Source organism: Dendrobates tinctorius, unplaced genomic scaffold (genome assembly GCF_039654945.1).
Source record: "Dendrobates tinctorius isolate UK_male_01 unplaced genomic scaffold, ASM3965494v1 ptg000011l, whole genome shotgun sequence".
NCBI lineage: Eukaryota > Metazoa > Chordata > Amphibia > Anura > Dendrobatidae > Dendrobates > Dendrobates tinctorius.
The window spans coordinates 86,678,342-86,696,123 of record NW_027361679.1 but is presented as its reverse complement, the minus strand read 5'-3'; the positions used below and the strand labels follow the sequence as shown (position 1 = coordinate 86,696,123).

Here is a 17,782-nt window from a genome sequence, read left to right as displayed (position 1 = left end):
TGACTCAGGTGATCAACACCTTGCAAGAGTTAGGGTGGATAGTCAATTTCAAAAAATCAAAATTACAACCCCTAAAGAAACAACCTTCCTAGGATTTATACTGGACTCAGAAAGGCAAGAGTGTCTGCTCCCAGAGTCCAAGATAGAGAAGGTGCAAAATCTGGCCTTGGCGGGCCGAAACCAACCATGTATGACATTAAGAAAAGCAATGTCCCTGCTAGGTACCCTAACATCCTGTATTCCGGCGGTCAGGTGGGCTCAGTTTCACACCCGGCAACTCCAGGGGGAGATACTAAGAGCACAAAGATCGCTAAGAGGGCGTTTGGAAGGAAAGCTGGAGCTTTCCTTAAAAACCAGAGACTCTCTCAACTGGTGGTTGAACGAGACAAATCTGACCTTAGGAATACCATGGGACAGACAGGCGACAGATATAATTTTAACAGATGCAAGCTCCTCGGGGTGGGGGGCACACCTAAGGGGCCTCATAGGTCAGGGTTCCTGGACACCTCAAGAAAGGAAGGCATCCTCCAACCTGAGAGAACTGTGGGCAGTGGGCAAGGCCCTAAACCACTTCATTCCGCTACTCCAGGGTCAAGATGTACGCATCATGTCAGACAACAAGGTAGCAGTGGCATACATCAACCACCAAGGAGGGACAAGATCACACTCCTTAATGGAAGCAGCAACAAACATTCTGAGCAGGGCAGAGGATCACCTACACTCCGTGACAGCCCTACACATAAAAGGGGCAGAAAACATAGAGGCAGATTTCCTGAGTCGCAATACCCTGAGGCAAGGAGAATGGGCACTAAACCGATCCATTTTTCAAAAGTTAATTCAGCTTTGGGGGGAACCGGTGATAGACCTCTTTGCAAACAAGCACAACAGGCAAACAGAAAGGTTCTGTTCTCTAAACCCAAGGGAAAACCCATGGGCAGTGGACTCATTGCACATCCAGTGGAACTTCAGACTGGCTTACGCGTTCCCCCCAGTGGCTCTGATCCCGACTGTGGTAAGAAAAATCAGAAACGATCAAGCCAGGGTGATTCTAATAGCTCCATTTTGGCCAAAAAGGCCCTGGTTCGCTCTGCTACGAAAGATGTCCCTCTCCGATCCTTGGGTTCTGCCAGAAATCCCGGACCTACTAGTTCAGGGTCCAATATTACACGCTCAGGTCAAAGGATTCCATCTGACGGCGTGGAATTTGAAAGGTCGCTTTTAATAGATAGGGGGTTCTCCCCTGGGCTGGTGGCCACTCTGCAAAAAAAGCAGGAAACCGGTGACTACTAACATCTACGGCAGAACATGGGATAAGTTCCTACAGTTCTTGGGTAAGCCGTTAGGGAAAGAACCTCCGATTAGTGACATCCTAGAGTTCTTACAATCTGGGTTGCAGATGGGGTTAGCAGTAAACACTCTTAAGGTTCAGGTGTCGGCACTAGGGGTGCTCTACAATTGCAAACTGGCATCAGATAGGTGGATAGCCAGATTTATTAAATCCTGCCATAGAGCTAGACCTATTCCAATACCTAGAATAGCCCCCTGGGATTTAAACCTGGTGTTAGAAGCCCTTACAAAAGAACCGTATGAGCCATTACATCAGCTACCCCTAAAGTTTTTGACCCTAAAAACGATCCTGTTAGTAGCCCTCACATCAGCCCGCAGGATAAGCGACTTACAGGCTCTCTCAGTAAATCCTCCTTATACGCAAGTCTTTCAGGATAGTGTTAAGAACAGACCCCAGTTATCTGCCCAAGGTAGTGTCAGATTTCCATCGGGGTCAGGAAATTGTTCTTCCATCCTTTTGCGAAAATCCAAAAAATCTGGGGGAGGAAAAATTCCATAGTCTGGATGTTAAAAGAGCTCTTGTAGAATATATATCTGCCACTAGCCAGTGGAGGAGGTCACAGTCCCTATTCGTAGCTTTTCAGGGTGCCAGGAAAGGCTATGGGGTTTCAAAAGGGACTATTGCTAGATGGATCAGGGAAGCCATTAGTGTAGCCTATTCAGCTAGTGGTATCCCGATTCCTGACGGCATCAAGGCTCATTCCACCAGAGCCGTGGCGACCTCCTGGGCTGAAAAGGCAGAGGTATCAATCGAACAAATTTGTAAGGCCGCTACCTGGGCCTCACCTTCAACCTTCTTTAAGCACTATAGATTAAATCTATCCTCCTCTGCTGACTTAACCTTTGGTAGAAGGGTGCTGCAAGCGGTGGTCCCTCCCTAAGGTGTTTCGAAGTCTCCAAAAATCTCTCATGTGGTGCTGTCATGGGTGAAGGGAAAACCACCATGGTTACTTACCGGTAGCCGGTTTTTCCGGAACCCATGACAGCACCCGTACATTCCCCCCCTTTTTCACTGTATGGTGTGCACAATTAGTAGGGTGTTTTGAGTGTTGTGGTGTTGGATAAACATGTAACTAACCGGGAAGTCCTCTCAATGCTCTGTAACCCAACTGAAGCGGGGGAGAGGTGCCGCCCCTTATGTCTCAGTAGGTTCCTGTCCTGGCGGGGCGGATCCCTCTCTCTCATGTGGTGCTGTCATGGGTTCCGGAAAAACTGGCTACCGGTAAGTAACCATGGTGGTATTTCCACAAACAAGAGTTTCTCTAAAGATTTGAGTAGGGTACGTGCTTGGTGATCCATGGTAGTGATATCCGGATCCACCAAGAATTGTTCTTTGACACTAGAAAAACGATGATCTATCTAGTTTTAAAGCGTTAATGGCCATGGGAGCTGCCTAAGTGTATAAGCACAGAACTGAAATTAAAATGAGGTAACAAGTGTACACTGGCGCTTCCTGGTCTATAAGCTATGGATAATAGGGGGTTAACTGCTGCTGGTATATACTGGGTCTGTGCTTACCCAGAAGTGTAATAAAACGAATAAATGAAAAAAGAATATACCTGCGCAAGTGGGGGTATCCAGAGTATGAATCAGACCACAGTCCTGCCTTGCTGGTAGCGAAGTGGCGAACACACCGGGATGAACTCTATGCGGTGGTGGGTGTGCCACAGCGGTGTGAGTCGGGGATGTGACGCTAAAGAAAAGTCGCCCCAATAGGCGATGTGGTTGGGTGATCTCCAACGCTGACAGCCGCTGAAGATCGAGAAGAGTGACGGCGCGCTCCGGCCGAGAGGCGCCGCCAGTACACAGCAGCTGTGGCGTGGAGGGGAGGGAGGGAGGCGAGGCTAGGTGACGTCACCGGGGAAGGAAGGGAGCGTGTGCAGGCCAAACTAGAAGCCAACGCGTTTCTAAGGTCTACGGACCTTCTTCGTCAGGGCTGTCAAACTCTGCTGCATCTATCCCTATATATGGCCCAAAAGCCACCCCCCCTTTTCTCCCCACCCACCACCTGAAAGGGAAAAGGATTTCAATGTATGCTACACCTGCTACCAATCAAAATAAGTGGCAAATACATCAAGAGCCCATATATTAAGAGTGTAATATGAATTAAAAACAACTTTTATTGAAATAAAAATAAAAACTATTATAAAACTATACATATAAATTAGGGAATTGATAGATGTATAAAAGTGTACTATCTATTAGCACAACTGAATCTTAAGAGTATATGCAAATCTATAAAAACAGTTGTCACTTACCAATATGGCTCCTAAATATTCCAAAGGGGCAATTTATGCGATTAAGACGTAACTGCTCCAAGGTGCAAGAATACACTACTGAAGCCTGAATTTAACTGAACAATTTCTTGCTAAAGGTTATCCTGCAGATAAACTTCATGCAGCGAGAAAGGAGGTCGAAGTATTATCTAGGCATGCTCTAATCCATAAAACAGACCTTACTGGTGTTAATCCACTCAATATAACCGATCAAATAAACCAGCTACCTATTATCCTACCCTACCCGCGCCCTCCGTTCTGCTGATGACCTGAGGTTAGTATCCTCAATAGTCAGAACCTCCCACTCCCGTCTCCAAGACTTTACACGTGCCGCGCCAATTCTTTGGAATGCACTTCCCAGGTCAATACGATTAGTCCCCAATCCCCACAATTTTAAGCGTGTCCTGAAAACGCATTTATTCAGACTGGCCTATCGCCTCAACACATTAACCTAACCTATCCCTGTGTGGCAGAGCCAAAAGTTTTACCATAACCAGGTTCCCAGCATCATGTTCCCACATGCTTTATGCATCCATTAGCCCTCTGTGTCTGTACTGTTACACACTTAACATTATGGCTGGTCCATACAATCAGAGTAACTGTTACCACCCACCTTTCGTGTCTCCCTCTTTCCTCATAGACTGTAAGCTTGCGAGCAGGGCCCTCACTCCTCTTGGTATTTGTTATAATCTACTGTATGTGATTATTGTTATGCTGTAATGTCTATTGTCTGTACAAATCCCCTCTGAAATGTAAAGTGCTGCGGAATATGTCGGCGCTATAAAAATAAAATTTATTATTATTATTATTATCACCCAATATCATCACGGATATAAAGAATTCACAAGCATTATCCGTAAATATTGGTTTATTCTTCAAGGTGATAAAATAATAGGTGATTTTTTTGCCTAAACACCCGAGATTTGTGTTTAGGAAAGCTCAAACAGTGGGCAACTTAGTAGCTCCCACCATCAAATCATCCGTATATAAATCATCAGGGGAGCATACCAAGGGCTTTACACCCTGTGGTACATGCTCCTGCTGCATCCGTACCAATTTTAGGAAAACAATACAGACTACTTTCACCAATCCTCGTAATAAGTCAGTGTTCAGGATTAATGACACCATCAATTGTTTTACCACTGGAGTCATTTATCTAATTAGGTGCCCGTGTGATAAAATCTATATTGGTCGCACCAAACGAAGACTAATGGACCGGATTAAAGAACACTTTAACAATATTGAGAAAGGTTTCTTTGGTCACCCCCTCTCTAGACACTTTAAGGAATGCCACAATAGATCTACTAAGGGAGCATTTTTTTGTGGTATCCAAGTGGTACGTAGAAACGTTAGAGGTGGTGACTACTTGGGGCAAATGTCCCGGGTTGAAACAAAGTGGATTTTCACTCTGGACTGTTTGGCCCCTAGGGGCCTCAACCATGAGGTTGAACTACATGCTTTCTCATGATAAGTCCTAAATTACCATCTAGTCACAAATTTATTTATTTTAACTCATTTTGTAGTTCAACTAGTACTTTGCCTTTTTAATAAATTTTTTAAAAAAATTTTTTATAAATTTTTTATAGATTTGCATATACTCTTAAGATTCAGTTGTGCTAATAGATAGTACACTTTTGTATACATCTATCAATTCCCTAATTTATATGTATAGTTTTATAATAGTTTTTATTTTTATTTCAATAAAAGTTGTTTTTAATTCATATTACACTCTTAATATATGGGCTCTTGATGTATTTGCCACTTATTTTGGTTGGTAGCAGGTGTAGCATACATTGAAATCCTTTTCCCTTTCAGGTGGTGGGTGGGGAGCAAAGGGGGGGTGGCTTTTGGGCCATATATAGGGATAGATGCAGCAGAGTTTGACAGCCCTGACAAAGAAGGTCCGTAGACCTTAGAAACGCGTTTGCTTCTAGTTTGGCCTGCACACGCTCCCTTCCTTCCCCGGTGACGTCACCTAGCCTCGCCTCGCCTCCCTCCCCCTCCACGCCACAGCTGCTGTGTACTGGCGGCGCCTCTCGGCCGGAGCGCGCCGCCACTCTTCTCCATCTTCAGCGGCTGTCAGCGTTGGAGATCACCCAACCACATCGCCTATTGGGGCGACTTTTCTTTAGTGTCACATCCCCGACTCACACCGTTGTGGCACGCCCACCACCGCATAGAGTTCATCCCGGTGTGTTCGCTACCAGCAAGGCAGGACTGTGGTCTGATTCGTACTCTGGATAACCCCACTTGCGCAGGTATATTCTTTTTTCACCAATATTTTTTTGCCAGTTTTTTTTTTTTTCTATTTACTAAATTTAAAAAAAGGGACATATTGTGGATATTTAAAAAAACATCTACGTGCTGCAGTAAAAGCCAACTGGTAAATTCACATTCAGCGAATGTCAAATGGTTAACTTATCATGCAGCTTGATGTTAACGTTGTTTGCTCAATGTATCTTTGCGTAAGCTGATGTGTCCAGACTGGTAAAACTAGTTCTTTCGCTACTGATCAATTTATTGCATCCTTTGGTTCTAGAGGATTTGCTGTGGGCATCTACACCACAAATTCTGCAGAGGCTTGTCATTATGTGGCAGAAAACTGTGAGGCTAACATACTGGTGGTAGAAAATCACAAGCAACTGCAAAAAATATTACAGGTAAGTTGTGACTGAATTCTCCAATTGCTGCTATATATACTTAATCTTCAGCTTTCTGATTATTGATGTGCTTTACATTCAGATAACTTGGACAGCGGTGTCAGCTGGTAAGAGTTTCTTGGATTCCATTAGACATTTTAAGTTTTTTTTTTTACTCTGTGTATACCGCTGTAGCAATAGAAATCCTGTATTTCTCATCCAAGGAACCCAGCTAACATTACAATTTTTAGTACTAAAAATGTAATAGTGCACTTTCTGCAATTTTCCATGTAACACAAGTGTTGCATCTTAAATCGTCTTGTGACTTTCAGGTTCAGGACCAGTTGCCACATTTGAAAGCCATTATACAGTACAAAGATGAGCTAAAGGAGAAGAGGGCAAACCTATACACGGTATGTATGCAAACCTTATCTGTGGTGTGAGGACAGTGCCCATACCTTGATCTAAATGTAACGTATTATTCAAATTTGTGCACACTAGCAATTTGGTAAGTCGAGATTTATACTGCAAAATATTTGCTTTAGTCACAACTGATAAGGAAAATGGGTAAACCAATCACTGATTCATCACACCAGAGTGATGAATTTAAGATTATATTTAAATTTGTGTTTACTACTTGAACATTTATCTTCCACATTTTGAAAGTGACCCAGGGTCGTCTTCTCTGATTATTCAGTCTTTCCTATGTAAGACTTGGTTTGTTCTTGTGCCGATGATCAAGTCCGTATGATCCTTTAACAACTTATGTTGATCCATTCGGCATAAAATGATCTTTCACTTTATCAATATGTGTTTTGCCTAATTTGCCAATATTATCAGAGGACTGGCAGCTAATAAAAGCAGGCAGTGTCCCCTGATGTATGGCATGACATCCCAGAAGGGAGGTGGAGCAGCTCCAGCGTCACACTGAATTGCAGTTAAGCCCCCGTTATACACGGCGAGATCGCTAGCGATATCGCTGAAGCGACAACGATTTTGTGACGCAACAGCGACATCGCTAGCGATCTCGTGAAGTGACACGCGGAAACGAGCGGCTCCCTGCTGCGATGTCGCTGATCGTGCGCGAACGTTCAGGATCATTTTTTGATCGCTGGCGTCACGCTGACCAGCATGCATCACTGTGTTTGACGCCCCTTAACGACGAGCGACCTCGTTGGCGACTCCGAACTCGTATAGATAGCGCTGAAGGACGCCTATTCAAAGTCTGAATCACTATTAGACTGTGTGTGACACGGTACCAACGATCGCCGTGGTCGTTGGTGACATCGCTGATCGCTGATGCGTCGTTATGAAGATCGGCCTGTATGACTGCTTACTAGCGATGCACAAACGATCTTAGCCAGATCGTATCGTTGTCAGAATCGTTGGTGCGTCGCTACGTGTAACGGTACCCTTACTGTGATGGGAAACGCTATGAATGTTATCTTTAGTTTATAAGGTCTTGTCAATTAGAATTAATTCTATCTCCCCGGAGGGCCCCATCACACATAGCGACTCCCCAGCGATCCCGACCATGATATGAACTTGTCAGGATCGCTAGTGTGTTGCTACATGATCGCTGGTGAGCTGCCAAACAGGCAGCTTCACCAGCGATCAGGACAGCGACACGCAGGTAACAAGCGACGTACGTCGCTTTGTTACTCACAGTGTACGTTAAGATACCAGCGCGCTGGTAACCAAGGTAAACATCGGGTTTCTAAGCGCCGCATGGCGCTTAGAAACCCGATGTTTACCTTGGTTACCAGCTCGCTGATCGCTGGTCTCCTGCCTGTCACACACAGCGATACGGGAGACCAGCGATCAAAAAAAAGTTCAGGCCATTCCTGCACGATCAGCGATACCCGGCAGGGGGGCCGGTCGCTGATAAGTGTTACACACAGCGATCTCGCTGGTGAGATAGCTGTTGCTTCACAAAACTTGTGACTCAGCAGCAATCTCGCTAGCGAGATAGCTGTGTGTGACGGGGGCTTAAGCCTTTAAAAGCCCAGTCTTGTGAATGGGTGATATTCTCCTAACCTCTTCCAGCCAAAGCAGATGGGGGTTCTATGGCTAGATCTTTAAAAGTGAGTTAAAAAAAAGTTGGAGAGAAAAATAAACTTGGTCTCGCATAGTAAAGCTGAGCAAAATCTTGTGATATTTCCTATATCCTCAACCTACACTTTTGAGATGGAAAACACTCTAACACTATCAATCTTTATTTTGAAATAAAAATAAATTGAGATGGGTGAGTGGTGGTTTTTTGTAGGGTTTTTTTTATCATTTCATTATATGGAAGGGCAGTTGCAAAGATGCTTAAAGGGGTATTCCCATTTCCAGGACCCTGTCTCAATATGTAGTAGGTGTAGTAGTAATATTAGCGAATCGAAAAAACTATACATTTCCAATTGGAGAAATTTGCCATCTTTCCTTATGTCGATGTGTTGCAGGACCTTTAGGTTTTCATGGTTACGACCACTGATATAGTGACAGTGTAGCTAGCTAGATGCTAGTGGTTGTAACCATAGATACCAAAGGTCCTGCAATGCCTGGACATGAGGAAAGATAGTGAATCAGAAAAACTATACTACATTTCTAATTGGAGGGATTTGTTTTTTGTTAAAAATAATGATCTGTTTTAATGTCCCTTTTATCTCTGCAGTGGGCTGAATTCATGGAGCTGGGAAAAAATGTCCCAGATGTTCAACTAGACCAAATAATTTCTTCCCAGAAGCCTAACCAGTGCTGCACACTGATTTACACATCAGGAACCACAGGGCAGCCAAAGGGAGTAATGTTGAGCCATGACAATGTAAGTCTGCTTGTTTAAATTATGTTAAAGGGAATCTGTCACCAGGTTTTAGCCACATAATCTGAGGCATATAATGTAGAGATGGGGACCATAATTCCAGCAAAGTCACTTGCTAGGCTGTTTGTTGTACTTTTGATAAATCTGCACACAGCAGTGACTTTCCTCACTAGAGGACTAGTAAACCTACTGACATGTAGTTCCCCATATTCCTGAGCTGTGTATAAACCCTGCCCGACCACTGGAAGTTTTGTGTTCACTGTGCATAATTGGAAAGCTGCTAAGAAATGGTGTGGGTGGGGTAATACAGAGCTCAGTATTCAGAGAACTGCTAGATCTGCAACAGATAAATGATTTTATCATTACTGCAGCTTGCAGTAAGGGTCTCGTTACATTTAGCGATGCACCAGCGATCCCTACAATGATACGACCCGTTCAGGATTGCTGGTGCATCGCTAAATGGTGGCTAGTGAGCTGCCAAACAGGCAGATCTCACCAGCGACGCAGCAACGATAAGTGATCAGTCGGGGGTCACTTTTACCTGTCACACCGCAGCGATGATGACTAATTCCGCCTGCATCCATGCAGGAGTCGGACCGTTTTATACAGACTCCACCAAAATGAGCTCCGACTCCACAGCCCTGGGTGAGGGGACCATGCATACCAGGATTGGGGAATGAGGGGACCATGCATACCAGGATTTGGGGGTGAGGGGACCATGCATACCAGGAGAGGGGATTGAGGGGACCATGCATACCAGGATTTGGGGGTGAGGGGACCATGCATACCAGGAGAGGGGGGTGAGGGGACATGCATACCAGGAAAGGGGGGTGAGGATACCATGCATACCAAGATTGGGGGGTGAGGGGACCATACATACCAGGAAAGGGGTGAGAGGACCATGCATTCCAGGATTTGGGGGGTCAGGGGACCATGCATACCAGGATAGGGGGTTGAGGGGTAGCATACATATCAGGATTGGGGGTGAGAGAACCATACATATCAGGATTTGGGGGTGCATTATTGCATTATTATTAAATCTTCAAAAATAAACTGCATATATATTCTAGAATACCCGATGCGTTAGAATCGGGCCACCATCTAGTGCCTTAATAAATATATAGACAGGTTGTCATATATAGGCCCAACCTTTAATTATTGTGTTTCAAATTAATTGGCAATTCTTTTATTCCAGATCACTTGGACAGCCACAGCAGCTGGAAGGACAGTTAAACTCAAAGAGGCTACTGACCAACAAGAGGTAGTGGTCAGTTATTTGCCACTTAGCCACATAGCAGCGCAGATGATAGATATCTGGTTGACTATGAAGTATGGCGGCGCCACTTACTTTGCTCAGCCAGATGCTTTGAAGGTAACTTTCCTGTACTCTGTACTTAACCATCTAAAGTTCACAGCATTATACAATGAAAAGAACTATGAACCATCTTTTAATTTTAAACCCTTTTTTCTGTTTCTCAGGGATCATTGGGAAACACCTTAAAAGAAGTCAGACCAACTGCATTTATGGGTGTTCCAAGGGTGTGGGAAAAAATGCAGGAGAAAATGAAGGCCGTTGGAGCTAAATCTTCAACAATCAAACGCAAGGTGGCTACTTGGGCTAAAGGTGTAGGCTTGGAAACTAATTTGAAGAGAATGAATGGGTAAGACCTTTTTTTTTCTTTTTTAAATATATGAATTTGTATTCTGGTACGTTCTCTGGATGGTAAAAGAATCTTCCCTAGGTATGGGGAATCAGTTATCTTTACAACTTGTATTCTTGTAAACTAGAGACTGTCTTATAATACGTTGGAGATAAGAAACAATAATTCAACAGGTATTGATAACCAATTTGTATTTGCTTCTTCAGAGCCTCCCCCCAGCCAATGAAGTATCATGTGGCTAAAAAATTGGTATTTAAGAAAGTATGCAAAGCTCTTGGCTTGGACCGCTGTACAAAATGTTATACTGGAGCTGCTCCCATTACAAAAGACACTCTGGAATTTTTCCTCAGTCTCAATATTCCTGTATATGAACTCTATGGAATGAGTGAAAGCTCTGGCCCACACACTGTTTCTCTTCCAGATGCCTTCAGAATTACCAGGTATGTGGAATTTTTGAGGCCATAGATCGTCTGGTAATACTTTGACTACATGATGTTGCCTTGTGAAGAAGCATTTCTAATAACTAAAATAGTTCCAAGACACGACTTTATGTAAAACTTGTGTTGGCTGCTTTTTTCCTTAAATGTATGGGTTTAAGGCTGAAACTTTTTTGGCAATAAGGTTTAATTAAAAACTTTGCATTTTTGTTTTTACTATCCCTGTACATTCAACTTTGTGGTCTGTGGTCATTAGTCAGCTGAGAGGAGCTAAGAAAGACTCTTACAAACTATGTAAGACCATCATATCAGGCTGACAGTCAGTTACCTTCTTTCCCAGTAATCTACAGTGCAAGAAGCTATAGATGGCAAACTGTAACATTTTTAATGAAACAACATTGCAAAAAAAAACCCTGTAAATAAATCCACTAGAATAAGAAATAAAATGGTCACGAAAGAACAACTCTTTAATGAGATTACTGTATCTTAAAACGAGTAGTAAAAACTATTAATTTTTTTTCATAGTTGTGGAAAAGTAATATCTGGTTGCAAAACAAAGATCTACCAGCCAGATGGTGATGGAAGTGGAGAAATATTATTCTGGGGCCGACATGTCTTTATGGGTTACCTAAATATGGAAGACAAAACAAAGGAATCCATAGATGAGGAGGGCTGGCTGCATTCTGGAGACATTGGGAAACATGATGACAATGGATTTTTGTTCATTACCGGTAGAATTAAAGGTGATTTTTCAGCTTTGTCTTGTGGACATAATTTTTTTGTTCTCCAAGGGAGAATATTTAACAAATCTATTGTGTAATCTGTTTTCCTTATACATAGGGTGCAGATTGTATGTATAACTCACACTACTAACCCCCTAATAACCAATAGGCCTTTATTTACTGTCATGAGGAGTAAATAAATGATGTGCTCCTCACCACTGTACACTATAGCTGACACCCTGTCTCATTGGCGACTATCAGTTTTGATTGTAACTGGCATTCAAGTGGGTGAGGCCCCACTTGTTAAACCTGTCGGCACCAAGTGATTTTTTGGGTCCAATAGTTGGCATGGCAGTCTGAGGCCAAGTAATGCCCCCACTTGCACTGGACTGTTGTCCTATTAGACTTTGCCATAACAGGACCGAAGTGTCAGTGTATATTTGATAAATCCCATGCACTGCAGTTCAGAAGTTCTGCAGTGTATGACACAAGCAGAGTGCACAATATTAGTCTGAAAGTGTAGTTTTTGGTTTTTTTTTTTGTTTTTTTTTTATTCTTTATTCCAAAGGACATTGTGGAAAGCTTCTGCCGCTAGAAGTGTTATGAGTAGATCACATCCTCCTGAAAGACCTGTGGTTTGAAAATCACTATGTATTGTGAAGCCTAGATCTTCCAACTAGCCTGAGTGTGTGTGTGTTTCATATTAAATGGATTTTGTTTCCCTTTTGCTGGTTAGAAACTTGCAGCTAAATCTCACAGCTGTTCCTGACCTGGTCATTTCCTCTCCTTTTAATATAGTCAGACCTTCTGTTCCTAGCTCCTAGGAGTCACTATGCTGAGTTGGAGATATTGTTGCTGTGGGAGAGTGTTGCATGCGGTTTTTGGGTGCTTTTCTTATTATCCTATTCCCATCTGGTTTGCACATTCCTACCCTTCCCTATATACCCGCTACCTTTTCAATGTTTTGTATGTTCCTTGCTTTTTGTTATCCTTGTTTGTCTTGCGTATATATTAGTCTTTCTGTCCTAGGCCTCCTGAAGAGTGGGAGGGGCCAGTGTACGGTAGAACAGGAAGGCTGGTGGCCCAAACTTCCACTTTTTCACGGTACCTTTTGAGAGCAAGGATAGTTGCGGTCCCAGCCCTAGGGACAGCGCTGTGCCCCTTTCCCGTTTTATGTACAAATTGTGACAAAAAAATTTGTATTCAGATATAATAGTACAAAGTTAAAATATATCTAACTTTTAGTGGTTTGTAGTAGCTCAAGTCTTCCACTATTTTTATTTCCTGCTTTGTGGGTTAATATATGTATATATTTTTCCATTAAAAAAAAAAAAAATCTCACAACAAACTTTTGCCACTAGCATAAAGTACAATGTGTCAAGGAAAAAGCAAACACTCACTGGGATATATTTTATCACATAACGGAGTCATAATTTAAATCTGACATGTCACTGAAGCCAAAATTGGCTTGTCAAGAAGTTAAAGGATGTACACCGAGATTGTCTGTGTTTTATTTCAGAGCTCATTATTACAGCAGGTGGTGAAAATATCCCTCCTGTGCCCATTGAGGATGCCATTAAAGAACGTATACCAATAATTAGTAATGTCATGGTGGTTGGCGATAAGAGAAAATTTCTTTCCATGCTACTAACCTTGAAGGTAATTTTAAAGAAAAAGTGCAGTTTAAGGGGGGAACAGGTTCTGAATGGTTAAAAACTTAAATGTATTCATGTGTGGTTGCTTTCCAGCTAAATGAGCCTCTATGTCCTTAAGGCCTGTTTCACACTTCCGTTTTTGTGTCCACCAAACGGATCCGTTTCCGTTTTTTTGACGGAAACTGATGCAAACGGATCCGTTTTTTTCAAAACGGATCCGTTTTTTTGACGGATCCGCGGTAACCGCTAATGGAAGTCTATGGGACAAAAAAACGGATCCTGAAAAAAAAATGGCGGATCCGTTTTTTTACGGAAACCAACGGATTTTGACGGATTTGAAAAAACGGAAGTGTGAAACAGGCCTAAATAAGGATGATTGTCCACATCATGCTGTGCCCACTTCTTATTTTTTCAATTTGGTTATTCTTCCCACTTCGAAAAGTTACAACTTTTTGGGGCTGATAAATTTAGACGGTCACTTACACACCAGCCTAAATGAAGGAATGTGGGGCAGTAAGATGTGCTGAATTCATTGAGCTGCGGTTTAACAAAATCGGCACATTTTATCAGTGGTGTGCTCTTTTGCCAGAAATGCTAATGTGGCATAAGTTACATTAAATTTACGCCTCCTTTTCCTCTTACTTCAGTGAAACAATGCCAAGTCGCAGGACATCAGGGGTGCACTGGAACCCCTGGACTGCACCAGTGTGCTGCAGACCTAGCTGTCAAAGTGATCGGTCGTGCACTCCAGTATAGTGAGCAGTTGACTGAAAGCCAACAAATCCCCCCCCCCCCCCCAAATCCCTGTGAGGAAAAGCTAAATTTTTCTCTTTTTTATTGCACTTTCAGTAAGGTTGCTAGGTAGCAATGTAGTGCTATTTATTGGCAAATTAACCCTATATCTGCAGCTAAGTAGCTTTTACCGAGGTGACAAGTTCCCATTAAAGAATACCATTCTGCCTGTGGAACTGCAGTTTTTTTTTTTTTTTTTTCCAAATTCACATGTTCCCAATGCCATCCTCTAGCAAGTTTGCTCTTGCCATTTGGATTATGGGATTCCTTGGGCACACCCTTACTCACTCCATGAGATCTTGCTCTTTCATCTAAACTATATTTGTCACATTATTTACGAAGTAGTTGCTGATTAGTAACCACTCATTGAAAGATCTAGTGCTGATGCATGTTTTTATGAAGGCTTTCACAAAGCGGGGGTAAGGGTTGTGGGATCCCACACCTTGAAAGTTCAGACCCAGCTTTCCACCATCATGCTGGTATTGGGGACACTTGTGTGCAGTTTTGAGAAGTGTTTTAATAAAATCACTAAATCGCCAATCTGCGCTGCCCATTGTTTTCTTAAAGAACTGTCACCACTTTATCTTGACCTAGCCAATTAATCTTTTCAGCCATTTTCTCATGTTGGTGTAGAGTGTGTTGTGTTTTTTTTTTTTTCCTTCTATTGTGTAGATATTAGGTTAATTCCTAAAGACTGGAGTTTTGTATGTCATTCATTGAATTTGGCGCATCTTACTGTGCCAAACCATGTTATATGTTTGCAGATATTCTTGGTTATTTCTAATCCTAATTGGTAAGCATTTTTCTAGATAATTTTTTTTTTTCTCTCAAATAGTGTAATGTAAACTTCGACACTGGTGAACCAGAAGATGAACTGACTACTGAAGCCCTAGAATTTTGCCAGAAAATTGGTAGTAAAGCTAATAAAGTATCTGATATAGCTGGACACAGAGACAAGCTGGTTTATACTGCTATTCAGGAAGGTGTAAATGCAGTGAATTACCAGTCCACATCAAATGCACAAAAGGTTCAGAAGTGGATCATACTTGAAAGGGATTTTTCTGTTGCTGGAGGAGAACTGGGTAGGTATTAAGGAGAGGTTCATCTAGGTTTGAAATTATCAATAGTTCTTCAAACCTTTTTATATAATCCTGTTTTTTGGAGGCCCTTCAAGAAAATTACGGTAAATTCTGATCATCCCCAATATAAAATTGAAATTTTGAGGCCATCAGAGCAACAGTGCTCCTTCTTTAAATGGCTTTATTAATTCGTTGCAGTACAACTTATAGCTATGCAGCATCAGATGTAGTGTATCCTAAAGGCTTCAGCAAAGCCCACCAATATCTGAGAGACTGGCTACCAGTATGACGTGTTTAGAGACATCTGAGCCTAAATGTCAGATTTCAAGCAGCCAATTCTCTTGTTCTGTATAAGATGGATACAAATCCCTCTAGGTGCATCCCATCAGAGATGGCTGGTGGCCAGGCGTTCCCGTGTTCTCTATTTTGTATGGGGGGGGTACTTGGTTTATTAAAATTTGTTGTAGAACTTATTGCTAGCCAAGCAATGACATTTAATATTTTCTTTCATTTTTAAGGTCCCACCATGAAACTGAAGCGACCAGTGGTTTCCAAAATGTACAAAGACCAAATAGACAACTTTTATCTGGATGCTGTGACTCCAACTGATAATGTCATGTCATCAAAGTAGTGCTTTTTCAGTTTAATGTAACCATAATTCGGTTTTTTTTCTGCACACATTGGGTTTATCAAATGCTGTTCAGAAAACCTTTATTTTCAATGTCTGCTGTCATGTGAATTCTACATTCTTGGTGACTATTCAGTGGAGAAATGAAGAAAAAAAAAATAAAAAAAAACCTTTTTGAAGGACAGAATCTGTTATGCATAAGTGCCTCCCAACTGCTGCTGAAAATCTCCCTGAATCACATTAGTCTTCTGGTCCGGCAGATATTTGTAAGCATTTTATTGCCATACAGTTTTAGAACATTTCAAGATTGTCAGGTATGCATAAAATACTATAATTTCTGTTGGCTTATTGAAAAACCTTGAAGACCTGTGGATATGAAGGAAAATGGTCCAGAGGTAGTGCTGAGCAGAGTGCAAACATTGGATTTTGATCTTGATCTTGCGCACCAAAAAGCAGATTATATTATGGTTGATGTATAAATGAAGTACTTTAACTTTTCTCATATTTTGTAGATTTCATTGACTGACTGTGAAACAAAATGAATACTGAGTCTTTATAGAAGTTCATGTTTGCTCTGAGGTGTCCATGGTGTGTGTTGTGTGGATGGGTAGTTTGTTTTTCTTCCAATTCTCCCCCATACTAAATCTGTATGCTAGTGGCCTCAAACTCCTGGGTGTTGTAGTTTTGCAGCAGTTGGAGAGCCATGGGATGAGACCTCTGCGGCATGCTAATACACAAATGATTGTTGCCCACTACTTTTTAAATGTTAAGACTATTGACTTATGACAATTTAACTTTCACTCTGTAGAGAAAGGATTGTACTTATGTGGAATAAGATATGCAGTTATAGCTTCAATGCATATTTAATACCTGTATTCATGTAGGCTAATTCCCTTTTCATGTCTGTCACACTGCAGTTGTTGCGCAACTTGTTTAAAAAGGTTGTCACGTCTTGCAACATGTATGGCATACACACAGGCAATGACAATAGTGTGCTGTAGATGCAGGTCCCACCAATGGAGCACATCTCACTAGGGAAGTGGTTGAAATTCCCATTCATTTGTATGAAAATTCAGCAACTTGCCCACTGAAAGAAGCATGTGACATGGACCTAGGTACCGTAGATGTTTTTTGCTTTTCCTGTGTATATGCCATAAATGTATGAAATGATACCTTTTTAATAGTTCTAGTGGTGGTTTGATTCATAGTCTGTACTGGCAAAGAATGAAGCTGTATCAGAATTTTTGATCCGATTAAAAGGTCTTTTAGAGGGAAATGTCATTCCAGTATGTGGATTGTTTGTGTTTTACATATTTATTGTTAACTGATGCACTAGTCACACAGTATCAAGCTCTGTGACCAGCTTAGGACATGTATGCAATACTGGTGTTTTGATCCATGAAACTTGGTTAATTGTACTTATTTACTGAATAAAGATCATATTCTTTACATCCATAGCCTCCTGTATGATTTTATGCTTCTTTAAACCGGTAGATCTTTTATTGAACAATGTTAGAGGGAAAGAGTCAGCAGGTTTTTACTACCTCATTTGAGAACAGTATGATGTAGGCAAGGAGACACTGAATCTGCTGATGTATCACTTAGTTTACTGGGTGCAGCGGTTCTGACAGCTTTTTAGCTCTGTTTCAAGCTAAATCTAAAAACTAATGCCGCCCACACCAGCCACTGTAAAGACAATGTTCATAGGCAGTGAATGAGCTGCTTATCACAGCAGGGGGT

The 17,782-nt window shown here is 42.0% G+C and overlaps 1 protein-coding gene across 6 annotated transcripts in view; it reads left to right on the top strand.

Annotated features, from left to right (window-relative positions):
- Nucleotides 1–17,493, top strand: part of ACSBG2 (acyl-CoA synthetase bubblegum family member 2) — a 143,257-nt gene extending 125,764 nt beyond the window's left edge. For all 6 annotated transcript variants that reach the window (XM_073544291.1, XM_073544316.1, XM_073544298.1 and 3 more), the window contains 10 exons: nt 6,163–6,283; nt 6,595–6,675; nt 8,922–9,071; nt 10,264–10,440; nt 10,548–10,729; nt 10,936–11,169; nt 11,692–11,909; nt 13,408–13,547; nt 15,171–15,417; nt 15,933–17,493. In XM_073544291.1, the coding sequence (XP_073400392.1) occupies nt 6,163–6,283; nt 6,595–6,675; nt 8,922–9,071; nt 10,264–10,440; nt 10,548–10,729; nt 10,936–11,169; nt 11,692–11,909; nt 13,408–13,547; nt 15,171–15,417; nt 15,933–16,045 (1,663 nt within the window). In that variant the 3' untranslated portion in view covers nt 16,046–17,493. The remainder of the gene's footprint in view (nt 1–6,162; nt 6,284–6,594; nt 6,676–8,921; nt 9,072–10,263; nt 10,441–10,547; nt 10,730–10,935; nt 11,170–11,691; nt 11,910–13,407; nt 13,548–15,170; nt 15,418–15,932) is intronic.
- Nucleotides 17,494–17,782: the final 289 nt, after the last annotated feature.